Here is a 16,392-nt window from a genome sequence, read left to right on the forward strand (position 1 = left end):
CAATTCCCAGTGGCCACTTGTAGCCAGTGACACATTGTGGTAGTGATACTTAGTCATTCCTGCTCCTGGAAACTGTTAGAATCCACTGACACATGACTTTGGCTAAGGGCTCTCCTTTAGCCTTGCTAACTTTCTCACAACTTCCCTGGAGGCTAAGACTTTCACTCAATCTCCTTTCCTTCCCTTTCTTCTTTACTGTGATTAGACCTGCATCCTAGCCAGAAGGTACTCCTAGACCACTCTGTCTTCTTCCCAATTTTCCCTTAAATTAGGTATTTCCCCTAATAAATGTCTTGCATATCTAATCTCATTTTATCATCTGCTTCTCAGAGGTCATGAACTATCACACCTGTTATTTGGACTTCAATTGGACAATTACAATCTTAAGCCAGTTCAGGAACAGTTTAATCAATGAGCATCAATCTCTAGACCGAAATAGATTTGAAAGGGCAGCTCTCAAAGTTGAGCCACTGGATCTCTTTAACTTGAAGAGAGAAGAGCTGAATAAATATTTAACCTTGGCGTAGTTAAAATGGCAGTAAAATAAATTTGTTAATGGGTCATCCAAAGAAAATACCACGGTAATTAACTTTCTCACAAGGTCTGGAAAAAGTGTTTGATGACCCATTCAGAGAGGTCTCCGTGAACTATGACCCACAGGTCAAATTTGAATTGCAATCTCTTTTTGTAAATAAAGTTTTTATTGAACACAGCTTACTCATTCATTTATGTGTTGTGTATGGCTGCTTTCCCAATAAAAAGGCAGAGTTGAGTAGTTATACCAGAAAACATATGACCCACCAATCTATCTACTCTCTGGCCCTTTGTAGAAAAAGCTGGCCAACACTTGTACTAGGATGCAGACTTCAAGAGAGCAGGGATTTTGTCTGTCTTGTTCACTGCTCTATCCTTAGAATTTGGCATACAGTAAGCTCTTAATAAATCCTTGTCAAATGATTACATGAACTAATATTATTAGATATTTAATTTCTGTAAATTTCAACCCGATGCTCCCAAGACCAAAGGTAACATCCTAAAGGTTGTATGTTGATTGTTATGTATACCAATAAATAACTGATGGGTCAGAGTCGGACTTTGAACGGAAACACTCTGCTGCAAAGTTGTTCTGACCAACTAAGAACATTAGATGACGGCGTATTCTCTGTACTCTAAGGAGCAAGAGAAATTTGACCACTTTCTTGCTTCATAGTGCTAGTTTAGTGTTGGAGTGATGAGGGAAGTTGGATGTCATTAGCTGCCACAAGCAGATGGCATGGTGATACGAAAGAAACCATTTTGATAGCAGTTGTTATTGACTGAAGGCAGGTCCCCAGAGAGAAGCTGCTTGTGTATAGCTACATGAGCCTATAGGAAAGAAGTCAGACTCAGAGACAGACTACCTGGGTTCCCATCTGACTCCTCTGTGGATTAGCTCTGTAGTGTAAGTTCTGTCCCTACTAAACTCCATAACCCAATTAGATTTTCATGTTATAAATATAATATATATGTATATAATATAAATAAAATACTAATATTACATATGATAATTATGTACTATTAATTCTATAACATTATCATGATTAAGAGTAACAGTAATTCTCTCAGATTACCTAACTTTCACATTCAGATTTCCTCAATTGTTCTACTCCAAATTTTATAGACATTTTAGTTTTTAAGACATAATAGTCCCTTTTAAGTTAGAGCAATCCTCCAATTTTTTTTTTTCTTGAGGTTTTTAAGAAACTGGACCAATTGTTTTTGTATACTGTCCCATATTCCTGAACTTTTCTGAGTATTTCCTTCTGGCGCATTTTAATTTACTCATTCCTCATGGTTTTTCTTTAAACTGGAATTGTAAGGGCTCAATTAGATTGACTTGAACATGGTGGTGGGAGTACTTTATAAAATTACTCGTTATTTCCTACTACATCTCATCAGGAAGCACAAAATGCCAGCTTGCCATACTCTCAGTGATGCTTTTTTTGTTCCCCCTTGATATTTTACTTATTTATTTATTTGTTTGTTTGATTGTGTGTGAGAGAGAGAGTGCATGTTAGCCAGGGGAGGAGCAGAGGGAGGGGGCAAAGAGACCCGGAACTGAGCATGGATACAACTTGGTATCCATGTAGGGGTTAGGGGGCTGATCCCATGACCCTGAGATCATGACCTGAGCCAAAATCAAGAGTCAGACACTTAACTGATGGAGCCATCCAGTCACCCCCTCAGTGACACTGTTTTAACTCGGTTAGGATAACTCCCTCTTACTTGTCCACCTTCCTCTTGGAAATTAACCTGGAATGTGATACTTTGTCACACTGCCCATCACTGACCAAATAAATTATTTCATCAACTTTGTAAAATGGTCATCTTCTGACTCTTTGAACACATAGCAGCCTTTATTTTTCTGTAAAACTCTGTAAAGGCATCATACCTTGTGTTATATTTTTCATTTGAAAAGCATAATTAAAGTAAAAGGAAGTATAAACTACAAACAAGGCTGATTTCAAAGTTAATAAGCTAGTGAAAAAGTTTCTTTTGAAGGAGATTTTCCTTTTAAGGAAGATCAGAGGCACTCTTTAAATTATTAAAGGGAAGCTGGCCGAATTCTTTACCTCACTTGGTTTGAGAAACTAGTCATTTTTATGTTTAAATTTTAGTTTATTTCTTTAAGATTTATTTATTTACTTGAGAGACAGCGGGGTAGAGGCAGGAGGAAAGGGAGAGAAAGTCTTAAGCAGACTCCACAATGAGCATGGAGCCCATATGGGGTTCAATCTCACAACCCTGAAATCATGACCTAAGCCGAAACCAAGAGTTGGAGGCTTAACCAACTGCACCACCCAGGTACCCCAATTTTAGTTTTTATTAATTAAGACATTTTAGAGTCTATAAATCCTCAGTTTCAAGTTTTATGTCTTCCTTACTCTGTGCTTTATGCTGCAAAATTTAAGGTTTGAAATGGTTCCTTGGGAGCTTTTTTAACATACTCTTTGCTCTCCTTTTTTTTTTTTTTTTTTTTTTTTGCTTCCTTCCCTTCCCTTCCCTTCCCTTCCCTTTCCTTCACTTCCCTTCCTTCCCTCTCCCTCCCTCCTTCCTTCCCTTCACTCCTTTTCTTTTCCTTTCCTTTCCTAGTTCATTCATTTGTTCTCTCTCTCTCTCTCTCTCTCTCTCTCTCTCAGAGATGTGCTTTGGAATATGTTTAGGCTAAAGAATAAAATTCCTTTTGTCATTTTAATGGAACTCTTAGATTATTGCTAAGCAGCAAGTTTCATAGACACATGGCAAGAAAGTGGTCAGGTTTTATCATAGTTTCCTATACAGTTCTCTCAGTTCTTCATTTTTAAACTTCAGGCCTATTTTAATATAACAGCAGAGAGATAAATGCAATAAAGCAGCTATTTAGACAAGGTGATGGAGAAAGAAGAGAAAGATTCGACATTTGTATACAAAAGTGGCCAGAGATGACCTCACACTGATGCTGGACTAAATGAGATTTTGGATTTGTCTCCTTCCTTTTCCCACATTCAGAAGCTGCTTTAGAGTTAGATTTTTAGATTGTTATCACTGAAGTCCCACTTAACCTTCAACTGGCCTGCTACCTTATCTCTGACAGTGACCCAACTTGAAAAATAACTCACTGTCCATTGTCTAGCATATCATTCAACAATTAACTCTGTGCCATTGTGGACTCCATGCTGAGCATTGGCAATTTGGAGAGCTCCATCTGGAAGAGGCAGGACTCTGTGCAACTGAAATCCTCATGGGGTAGAGAAACAGCACATGAGTGAACAGACGGGATAATTTCCAATAGTCATGATTTTTTAAAAAGATTTTATTTATTTATTTATTTGACACAGAGAGAAAGAGAGATCACAAGTAGGCAAAGAGGCAGGTAAAGGGGAAGGGGTAGGCAGGCTCCCTGCTGAGCAGAAAGCCCGATGCGGGTCTCAGTTCCAGGACCCTGGGATCATGATCTAAGCCAAAGGCAGAGGCCTAACCCACTGAGCCACACGGGCAACCCCAGTAGTGATGATTTTTTAAAGACAATACAACAGGATGACTTGATGAAGGAGAGTGAGGAGTTATATTACAGACAGTGACCAGGAAAGGCCTCCCTATGCAAGAATTGAGTAAGAAATCACCCAGGCATCTGGCAAGGTATGGGCAACTACAAGTGCAAAGGTCCTGAGGTAGAAATGAATTTGGCATGTTGGGGTGGCACAAAAGGAGGACAGTGTGATTAGAGCATAATAAACAAGGACTAGAGTGGCAGGATGAGATCTGAGAAGTAAGCAGGGTTCTGATCATGTAGGACCTTGTTGGCCAGGCTAAGAGCTTTGGAATTTGTTCTGACTGCCAAGAGAAGGCATTAGCATTTTTAATATTGGTGATGTCATATGGGGTTTATATTTAATTTTTTAAAGATTTATTTATTTGAGAAAGAGAGAGCATGAGCAGGGAGCGGGGAAGAGAGAAAGAATCTCAAGCAGACTCCCCACCGAGTGGGGAGCTGAAGCAGGGCTGGATCCCTTGACCCTGAGATCATGATCTGAGATGAAATCGAGAGTTGATTGCTCAACCAACTGAGCTACCCAGGAGCCTGTGATTTATGTTTTTAGAAAGATCATTCTGGTGTTATGTAGCAAACAGACTGGAGGTAAGACAAAGTGGAGAAAAATTAGGAGCTGTTGTAGTCTCTGAACTTAGATATAAACAGCTTCAATTTCAATTTTAGATAGTTCCATTCTGTTCTCAATATTCTCTCATTTTCTTCTCAGACATGGAGAAGAACAGTTTTTGTTCTTTGTAAAATAAAAATTTTGATATTTGAGGATCTCAGAAAGTGTGATGAGAGAGTGTGATGAATAAGAGAGAAAACAGATTTAGTTTAACTGCTTGTAATATGCCTGATTCAGTGAGACAAAATACCTTTTGTTCATTCAATCAATACAGAGTGTCTTCTCTGTGCCAAGCAGTATTCTCAGTGTCACCAAAAGATCCAGATGCCTCATGCCCTATTTAATTATTTTATGAATTGTAATTCTAGTTAATAAACAAACAAAAAACTTCCCTGGACAAAAAAGTATGTTTAACAGTTCAAAGTCACCTCTTGTGTATCCCTAATCTTTATGTTCTCTACCATTTTGTCTTCTGAGCGATTCCTAATTCTGTCTTCAAATCCCAGTTCCTCTTGCTCCTGTTTTTCCTCAAAAGAAGTGATTCAGAGTAGGAAAATATTTTTTAAATCTCTAAACCACTCCACAAATCTAAGTATTGATTAGTAGTAGTAACTTTTAGACTGGTTTTCAGATCTTTATTTATGACAATTGTAAAAATGAATCCTAGAACCTTAAAATGTTCTTAAAGCACTAATGCCCCATGTCATCATTCTGTCCCCCACTCCTTCACCCTCTGCCTCACACCCCTCCAACAGGGTTGAGACTTGGGTGACAAGTCACACAAAACTAAATAATACATGTGCAGAAGCAGATCCTATATTTATTTTAAAATTATGCTGTGTTCAATATGGATTATTTTGCACTAATTTTGATCTTTTAAAATGTTGCATTAAAATATTATAATATTTTTAATATTATATTTTAATTTATTATTTTATATAATTATGTTATTTATACATTTATATACTTGCATAAGTATATAAATATATAAATGTAAATAACATAATTTAATTTAATAGTAATAAAATAAAATATATTTAAAATATAATATTTTTGATGCCTCCTTAAATTTTGCAATTGAGACAATTTCCTCTCTCATCTCACCCTAGCCCTTGTCCTCGTTCCTTGAAAATACATCCCCTTTCCCTACAGCCTCTTGTAATCCACGTCCAGCCCTAGTCATATCAGTGTGTTTTGAAAAGGTATGTGCATCTGATATAATCCGAGGTTTCGACATGCTGCAGAAAAGGAGGAAAGCTCTAATGACGTCAATTTTAGAGGTAAACTTTAGATTGATATTGACTCTCCAGAAGGTTTTCCAGCTCTCTTTCAATAAGTAGTTCTAAGAAAAGTGTGGTGGTATAGAAGTTTTCAAATGACGTAGGAAACTTTAAAGCTAATTACACTTTTTTCCTTGCCCTTTTCACCTCCCTTAAAGAAGAGCAGGGTAGAGGGTAGATAGAACAGAGGCAGGGAGAAACAAAGACATTGGACAGTTTGAAGGTATCTCTCAGATTACAGTTTGCAATGTTTGCTTGGAGGTTTGGGTTCATGGCTCACAGACTCATGTTGTATTAAAGCCTGGCCAGCAGCATGAGTCTTCATGATTCAAGATTAGTTGCACATTTATAGCTTCTAGAGCACCCAATGTAGTGCAGTTGAAAGGATAACTTCAATCTGTCTTCAGTGAGATCTGGGTTCCTGGTCACTTTGTTTCCTCAGATTAAGAACCAAGACAGTCTAACCCTTTTAGTTTTTGGTATAGAGCATTAAAATTGAGTCACACTGTCTGGGTTCAAAAACCTGGTTCTTCCCTTGGTTCCTGTGTGGATTTTGGCCTCTGTCTAATCTCCATTTCTTCATTTATAAAGTGATGGTAGCAATTCCTCCATTAACATGTGCCCATGTCTGTGAAATGATACGATATCTGGAAGGGCTGGTGTGACCTAATATGATAGGTATTCAATAACTCTGTGGTCATGAATCTGCCTAAACTATGTCAAGAGTTGTTTGCACATTTATAATTGATTTTTGTAAGGTGAGGGATCAAAGTGAGCATATTTTACTTGCCTGTTAGTTATTAGTTATATACAATATCAAAGACCTTGTACTGCTTCCTATCTCAGAGATAACATGTATAGAATATCAATATTGGGGATAATGCATACATAAAACAACTAGCAGAGTAGAATATCTTAGGGATTCAAGACATGAAAATTTAAATATGAAAATGGATTTAACAACTCAATTTTCTCATTCAGTTGCAACCTCAGCCTCAAATAAATGGCATGTTTAAGATTCATTGCAAAGCTCTACATTCTAATTAGTAGAATGTAGGCCATTCAATTAATTATTCCAGAAGAAATACTATTTTAAAAGAAAACACAGCTAAATTAAAAAAAAATTCTTTTCACTCTTTGTGATTAAAGTTTGAAATGTTTTTATCTTTTATCTTTTATCTTGAGGTACTAAATCAAACTTCTCGACTTGAAATACAACTGCTAGAGAATTCATTATCAACATACAAGCTAGAGAAGCAGCTTCTTCAACAGACAAATGAAATCCTAAAGATTCATGAGAAAAACAGGTGAGGCTTGTCGTATTCCAATTATTTACATATGTACTTATTTTTATCACTCACCTCTCTGTCAGCTCTTAAAATATTGAAGTGGTTCGTAAAAAAAAAAAAAAAAGGAACTATAGAGACAATTTAATATGATACAAATAATACAATTGCTTACACTCTTGAAGTATATAGTATATGCTCTTTAAAAAACTTTTAACACTAATTTATCTAATATTTAGTTGTTCGAATCCCACCATATCTATAAGAATTGATTCTGAGAATAAATTCAGTGACACAAAATATTGACATATTGACATATTGCTATAGAATGACATCTATAGCAATAAAGAAAAAAATAATCTCTGAAACTCTGTAACTGGAATTGTCACTCTATCTGCCCTTAAGCTTCTACAGAGCTACGAGATTGTTGTATTCAAAGATCTTGCACCAGAGAAACAAATTTTATTTTTCCCAGAAAATTAATTACCTGTAAAGCTGATTCAGGAGTTGCTCACCAACCCCTTTCCCACATTTAAAGACGTTTACTCTGGATAATATAAATTTCTTTGTTTAGTTTTATGGATGTGTTTTATAAACTATGAATCATCTCAGGTAAGTGAAGTGGGACTTAGAGATCTTGAGATGATATATGGACTATATCATTTTGAAGTCTTGACATTCATGATGGCCAATTCAGTCAAAGCACTGGCCTCTGTAGGAGAAATGTATTGCTTATTAACTGACCCCTGGCCATTGGGATGGCTTGAAGCAGTTCCATTTCTTATACATTATATGGATTTAAAGAGCATTGTGTTGCTAGAAACTAGTTAAATACCTTATGTCATTGGAACTGGAGTTTCCACCATATTCCAAACCAGGAAGGCACAAAGAGGACTTCTAGTGCTCTTTATAAATGGGGACAGACTCGGTAGAAGTGAGTGATTTGTCCCAGGTCACACAGCTTGCTAGTGGTACAACTGGGAATATAACCCAGGCTTCCTTCATCCTAGTCTTGCTCTTTGCACTGTAGCACATCATCTCTCAATACTACTATCTGTAACCTAAAAGGATTCCCCAACTTTACACTAAAAGTGGCCCTTAATGACAGCAATTATAATGAAGCTTTTCCATGAAGAAGATAAACCTGGCTGTTGATTTAGAGTCTGAAAGGGGTCATGCATGCTCTATGAGTTGTATTTCTAAGTTTTACATTTATTTATCTTTGTACTGTGTCATGGGGTAAACTGTATAACTATAAATAAACTTGACAGGACTTGACCCTGAACTGGTTGCATAACGAAATGTTTTGGAATTGAAAATCCTGCTGAAAAGTACCATTTATCCTACTGCTGTTTCACAGTAACCAGACATATACATGGAGCAGGTATACTTTACATCAACCATCCCTTGGTTTTCGGATCCCACCATGCTTTAACACTGGTGCTAAAAGTGAACCCCTTTACAGTTATATATTTCAAGATGCTATTGTGAAAGCCCTGTCAAGGAATAAATAAGTAAAATATTGCCAACTTTGCCTTATTTTTTAGATTGTTTGTTTTCATAATTACCTAAATAACACACACTTATTGGAGAAAAAGGAGAAAGTAACAAAATTAAACTAAAAATCACAATCCCGTCACATTAAGAAAGCTGCAGGTGTCATTGTGTATTATATATAAATATATTTTTTATGGAAGCTGTGTCATGCTATCCAAACTGTTCTACAGCCTGCCTTCTTAGGAAATAGATATCATTTCTCACGAATAAATACCCTTCTAATATCGTTCTGAATAACTGCGTGGTATTTCATTTTAAGGTATAACCTAGAATGGTTTCAGTCTCTAAGTATGTTACCACATATGATTTATCTTTTAAAAAGTTGTCAGCATGAATCTACATTCTTCAGTTCTTCCCCTGCTGATATGTGTATTATCTCTTGGTCCACATCTGACACTTGAGCTGTCAGGATATCATAAAAAACCTGGGAGGACTGAAAGGTCTCACTCTTAACTACAAAAACAAATGCTGTCCTTAAGCGTCACTTGTACTCAGCTCGCTCTCTCTCGCTCTCTCTCTTTCCCGCCATGTCTGTCTTTCTTTCTCTTTGCCTCCTTCCTTGTCATATTCATTCTTTCTTTTATTTTCTTTCTTCCTTCTCTTTCTGTTTTTTTTTTAATATATCCCCTCTACCTTATTTTGTGATCATTTTGGTTTTTTTGGTTTTCCATCATAATTCTTGATATGACACCTAGTACCATTTCTACTATGGAATTCTCACCATGAAATTGTTTGTTTGTTTAAGGGAAACTCTTAAAAGCTGCTCTCTCTGTTCCATCGGTAAAGCTGAGCGAAGGTTCACACCCTCAAAAGAGCTCTGTCAAGCAGGTCAAGTAGAGAAGGCTTCTCCGTGTGCCATGGCCATTCAGAGGCGTCTCATTTCTAATCCCAGCACATACATGCCTCCTGCTGATGAATTTTTTTCCCTTTATTAAGTTCTAATTTCTAAGGAAAATTCAGGTCTCTGTGTATACAAGTCACGATGCTTATTGCTAGTGGTAATTTTTTCAGAGTTCTAACAATTCCCTTTGCCAGAAACATAGGTATTTTACAAAGACTTCAGGGATTTATGTTTCAACTTGAAATTTATCTCTGTGCTTACACTGACAAAAACTTACACGCATCTTTCACTTGTCCTCTACACTTCTTTCTTTTTTGATGCTCAAGTGTAGCATTACTTCAACAGTGGTTTCTGGGGGTATTTTTCGATCAACATGCTGTATCTGCTGACATCTCTGTATCTCTGTAGTTATCTGTGTCTTCCTGTGGAAGGGTCTGATGTGTTTAATGAAGTGTTGGTGGAACATTTATTCTTTAACAAGGCATATTCTTCTATGAACCACTTAGAAAAAAGTGTTTTACTTTATAAAAAAAAAATAAGAATATCATTTTGTGATGTACAGCATACTTACCCTACTCTTTATTGTTATTGTTTACTTCCATATATGAAATGGAATTCAGGAACTCTGCCAAGCACTTTCTAGAGCAACAAAGAAATCCACCCCCACCCCCCACCCAATAGCATTTAAGTGGATAGAAAGTCAAAGTCAAACACCAAACTGTTTATATATATTTTTAAAGAAGTGTATTGATTATCCCTACCTGTTCCTTAAATGAACCTTAATCCTCCAAATGTAGCAAGAAGCTATTTCTACATTTAGGCATCTCTGAAATGTAGGAACAACATGCCTTTAGTTGGCCAGGTCTGGTTTGGATCAGCTAATACACTTTGCAAAGGGGATTATCTAAATTAAGCTTTGCTTCCTCCCCATGGAATGTCAGGGGTTGTGTCTGGGTGTGTGACTTACCAGCTTTGAGTATGATGGGGCCTCAGCTGCCAAGTCAGTGAGCTGGCCCTTAGGAGGGTCCACCACTTCTTTGGCAGAACAAGGAGGAATATTTTATAGACAGGATTATACTACACAATCATGCTGAGAGATCCTGCTGATTTACATCCTGACAAATTAAATGCATCACTTGCAGGGTTGAAAAAGGATTTTGGGCCTCATTAGATTCACCTCTTTATCCCCTAAATGGCCAAAGGCACAAAGCAAGAATAGGATTAGCAACATTTACTCTACTGTTTGTTTTCCTAATAATCCAGTGGGGGGTGACTCCAAGAAGCTTCCAGTTTGCTTTCTTTAGGAAATGTTTTTTGTTCTTTTTTTTCTTTTGTTGGATACTATCCTAATGTCAAAATGGTTTCATTCTTATCTCAAGGAAGAGCATTTGGAAGTATAAGATCAGTATTTGGCCCACGTAATTGAAATTATCAACCAAGATCCCAAGAAATGGGAAGTATTAATATTTACCTTGCACATAGACACTTGGATCACAAAGTGGAACATGTAATTGTCAACTTTTATTAGATTCTTTGAGTATGTTTCCTGCCAGGTCAGCTCAAGACAATAGAAAAAAGGAGAGGGACAGGGAAAGATGTTATAATGCAAATCCCTTGAGTTGAATCTTTTCATCTAAAAGTTTGGTGAACTGATCAAGGCACCTGCCCATCTCTGACTTAACCCCAGCATTTCCCAAGGTGGGGGCACAGCTGGGTGAAAAAATACTCCAGAAGAAATTCTTCTGCCTCAACAGGGTATACAGGAAGGGAAGTGAGCATCTTACATATACAAAGATGGAACACTCGGGATTTCCTGATACTTGGGTTGAATATGTCGCGTGAAGATTAGGGAAATTTTCAGTAAGGCCATTCAGAGGGAAGTGAAACTACATATGTGATGGCCACTTCAATGTAGTTTTATCAAAACTGTCTGCTACCTGCCTACCTAATATCAGGTAAACACGTGTGCCAGGTGCCTTGCATACATTACTGCTAATCCTCCAGCCAATCCTGCAGAGTATCTATTCTTATTCCTATTTCATGTATAAAGAAAATGAAATTCACGAAGTTCGGGTTTACTCGTCCATGACTAAAAAGCTAGTTTATGGCAAAATTAGGGTTCAAGTCCATAATGATTCTCTGTCTTAATTATTATAAAAATATTTTTCCAGTGTGATGTAGCCTCAAGATTAATTGATGTGGCTGTCAAGTTATCCTCTTAACACAAACAAACAGAAGTTTGAAGAAAGGGGTCGGCCAGTTGTTTTTGGCCTGTTCCTATATAGATCATTATTTATTCCTGCTAATACTGGGGTAGGAAATATAAACTATTTATTTTACCTTGGGAATTCACTGAGGTTTTTTGACAAGCCTCATCTATCTTCTAGCTGGAGTTTATGGGAAGTTATTAAGTTAATTAATTTTAACTGATCAAAATTTGTATAATTTCAAGATACTAAATTATACCTTACAAACAAATTATTATAATGGTAACATAGAAATATTGATTTTTAATACTTAAGATGCCTAAAGAAATGAAAAGTTAAGTCACAGTCATTAAATTAAATTTCTTTTCCACTTGAAAAGTTCTTTACAAAATACTAAAGTGAAATCCTGCTACCTGCTAGCATTAGATTAGGCTATATTATGTTAGTTGTGTATAGTAGGGATAAATAAAAAGTTTTTAAATTTATAGTACACTCTTCTATACTTTGAAAATGGAATACCTGCAGACTGATTTAAAAGATCATTTTTTCTTCTCCTGTATTTTAAAAATAAATTTAATGGCATATAGCATTTTTAAATTCAGTTTCATTAATCTTAGGATTTTAGACTGGAAAAGATTATGCTGAGTGAAATAAATCAAACAGAGAATTCCAAATCAAACTAAAAATTCAAGGGTAATCTTATTTTTTTCCTTTCCCTGATTCCTCACAACTCACAGTGACTGTTGAGGCTGTCAGTTCCATCTCCTAAATACTTTCTCAATCTGTCCTGTTCATTTTATTTCCACTATGTCTTAGGTCAAACTCCCATTAATTCTTATCTCAGCCATTGCAGTGACCTCTGTGCTTTAAGCCCCATGTTTCTCAAACTGATCATCCAGAGCTCTGCCGAAGTCTTCTTTTTAAAATGCAAGTCAGATTATTTTTTCACTTTTGTGTAGGTCCCCAACACTAATTCAGCCCCACTTTTCAATCTCTTGACAGCATCTGCCTAATCCCCAAATGATTCTCTGTAACTAACTCAAGAAAGTTCAAGTCTTTTAAGCATTGATCACAGTCAGTGATCATTATAATCCTAATTTGGTAGCCTTACTTATACAAGTCTTATTATATTTTAGAAAGTATAGTGTGATAGCTAAGAACATGAGTTCTGATTCATGTTCAGTTCTGCCTAGAGTTCAGACTGCCTAGGGTTTACTTTTCCCTTATCCTGCTATAACCAGCTCTGTGACTTGGAGTAGTGCCTGGAGTTTATGTGAGGATTAATTGAGTTAATGCATGTAAAACACTGAAAACAGTGCCCAACACACATAACAAGTGTTTAATCGTGCTAGTTGTTAGTATCACACTGAACACTTGACGTTGTTTCAGGCATATTTGATGTTTGACTTGTCTGAAATGCCCTGTAGTTCTTTATTCAACCGACAAACTCCCGTTCACCCTTCAAAACTCAGTGCAGATGTTAACCGCTCTAAGAACCTTTTTCTGACTCTGCCCGATAGATTTGGCCATTACCACTTATATGATAATACTGTACGTCTTTGCCCCCATTGTTTTATTTATCCCATCACAGTCTAATATGTGTGTGTGCTTCTGAGTGTTCTGTGTGTGTTTATGTGTGTTTGTGTGTGTGTGTTTATCTATTTCTCTACTATTGGGCTGTGACCTTCTGGAACACAGAGACTGTGTTTTATTTATCTTTGTCTTCATGCTCCCAGGCACAATTCTCTACACATTGTATATATAGTATTAAGTGCTTTTTGAATGTTGAATGAATGATGAACTGGCAAATGTCCCAGAAGCTCTATCCCAACAAATGTCATTTATCTCTGTATACACACAGACACAGACAACTGAAACATACTTTTTAATGGAAAACACAAACCACATAGTTTACATGAAATATTATAAATATATTAATTGTTCTTAATGTAAATACAATAGAGATGGTGTTTACACTGCTATTCTGTATCCCCAAAAGCACTCTGCATCACTCCCAAGATTATCAGTTCACATTTTGAATTTCACTAATTCAGCCCAATTTAAAATTTCTAGGTAGCATCTTCCCAGACTATTCTAGACTCATGATTACCTAACACATCTCTGATTAATAAAAAAGTAACACAAACTTGATCTTAACATTAAAGTATATAAAAGTATATACAACTGTAGGACAAAGTCTTCTTAATGCCATACTCCTCCATTACCACAACCCCCTGCAGAGAATCATCATTAACAGATTGTTTGTTGCTTATTCTTCCAGACTTTTTCTATGAATATACTAAGACATATATCTGTGTAGAGTATGAATATTTGTTGTATGTTTACACAGACACTCATATCCAGTCACACACATGTATGAGTATATATATAATGAATGCATATTTGTATAGATTATAACTATTTTTTACATTTTGGGTTTATTTCTGTTTCATAAAAATTTATCATGGATATTTTATACATGTAACTATATACATATATCTCTCATTCCTAGGATTAGATAGACTATAATTTACAATTTATCAGAATTTTTATGTGATTATTTGTTTTCATACATATTAACAAATTATCTCCAAATTTTATATTTCTCCCCAAGTATCCATGGGTTTCCTAATTTCCCTAAACCTTGCTAACCATTTTATTAATGTTGTCTACTTGAAAAGTTAGGTTGTACATCTTATTCATGTTTATTGACCATTTGCATTTCTTCTTCTGTGACTAGCCTATTCATGGGTGTTTCTCATCTTTCTATTACATTGTTTATTTTTGTTTTATTAACTCATATATACTCTTCAATGAACATTAAAATTTTGTCATATATGCTGCAGATATATGCTGCATTTCTGTAGTTTACCATTTATTTTGCAACTTTTTTGTAGAAGTATTACATTTTTATGTTTTGAAGTGTATATATATATATTTTTTCTTTCTGGCTTCCATAGCATATTTAGTTTATTCTTATTTACCCCAAACTATTAAAAAAAAGTATTTGCCAATGTTTACTTGTAGTAATCTATGCTTCTGCTCCACATTTGAATTATAAAACTATTTAGCTATAAATTTTAAATTTGCTGTGTTCAAATTAGAATATCAAAGTATAAATTTAACCTGAAGTTACTATACCCTTGTTTGAAGGGGGAAAACATCAAGCCCTAAAACCCATATTTGCAACACATGTTGACACCTTACATATTAAAAATAATTAAAAAATGGAAACATCTGTAAGCAGTTTCAGACAGATAAAATTGAGAAGGTTTCTATATTTTCAACATCTTCTTCCTTGTTTAAGGGCTATTTTACACACATATTGCTTAGGAAACTGTCACCACTGTGAATTCATTGGCTGCTATGTTAAGAACTCTATTGTGGGAAACAATTTGAAAGGGAGAGCTTTTTCTGTGAAAGTTTCAAGATGTGTTCAATGATCTGAAATATTTCCAATAAGATATGTTTGAGGAGGCAGACTGTGAAAATGGGGAAAGAAGTCAACCAAAAACTTCAAATAAGGTTTTGTATATACTCAATTAGAACCTTTTACTGAAGTTCAAGGCCTAGATTATTTTGTTTATTTTATTCTTCATTAAAGTGCACCTCTGCCTCAAACTAGAAGTTAAGTGCCAAAATTTTATGCATGTCTCTTCTCAAAATGTTTCCAGAAAGATGGGAAACAGGAAGTACTTGGAATCCTGTGAGAAATTCTGTCTTCAGATTTCTAACTCCATTTGTGTAGATTTAGGTACACAGTTTCATAAATTGTTGTTCCATGGAACACTAATCCTAAAAGATGCATCATGATAAAAAACTGTTTATTTAATGTCAGCTTCCCAAAAACTTGAGAGTGGGACTCTAAATAAGTGAACACCTGATAAAAATATACAGAATGCACTCTAGAAAACAGTGCACTGGAGCTTGGAATCAGCATCGGTATTTTGGATTATGTATTTAAGTCTAAACTAAACTTACTGCTGCAGGACATCATCAGGGAAAATATAACTACTTTCTTTGTCTATCTAATTTTAGGATGCTGGAGCTATAATGTTGTCCTTTAGATCAACGTTTACTTGTAGGTCTCTGTATCTAGCTGGGGTGGCCTCTCCCAACTGATCTGGATAGGGAAAATGTAAGAGAACCAATAAGACTTCAGGACAAAATGGGATAAAATTACATTTAATGACAGAGGGGTTAAGGCAGAGTAGTGCTTAAGAAAATCTCAATTCAGATTAAAAAAAAAACTGGCTTGACAAACTGTAAAAGATCAGTAGACTAAAATATTACAAAAGATGAGCTCCCAGAATAACCAGATGGAGAACAATTACTAAGGAGATGTTAAAGTGATTCCTTGCTTCCTGACAGAATATAAATGGGTGGAAGAACTAAGTAGAAGATATATTACACTAAATCAGAGAGGAGAGACTCCCATGCTAGTGTTCATAACACTGGGATGTCATGGGCACATTTCTAGGCCAACAAGTTAAAAGACATGGCTTTTTATCTTGGTTCTGACACAATGAATGCATGATTTTT

At 35.7% G+C, this 16,392-nt stretch overlaps 1 protein-coding gene across 2 annotated transcripts in view; it reads left to right on the forward strand.

The window, feature by feature from the left end:
- LOC111146656 (angiopoietin 1) overlaps positions 1-16,392 on the forward strand; it is a 240,369-nt gene that overhangs the window by 150,730 nt on the left and 73,247 nt on the right. For both annotated transcript variants that reach the window (XM_022502300.1, XM_022502301.1), the window contains exon 3: positions 7,145-7,266. In XM_022502300.1, coding sequence (XP_022358008.1) covers positions 7,145-7,266 — 122 coding nt within the window. The remainder of the gene's footprint in view (positions 1-7,144; positions 7,267-16,392) is intronic.

The sequence above is a fragment of the Enhydra lutris genome, unplaced genomic scaffold, assembly GCF_002288905.1.
Source record: "Enhydra lutris kenyoni isolate GAN:26980312 unplaced genomic scaffold, ASM228890v2 scaffoldscaffold14, whole genome shotgun sequence".
Lineage (NCBI taxonomy): Eukaryota > Metazoa > Chordata > Mammalia > Carnivora > Mustelidae > Enhydra > Enhydra lutris.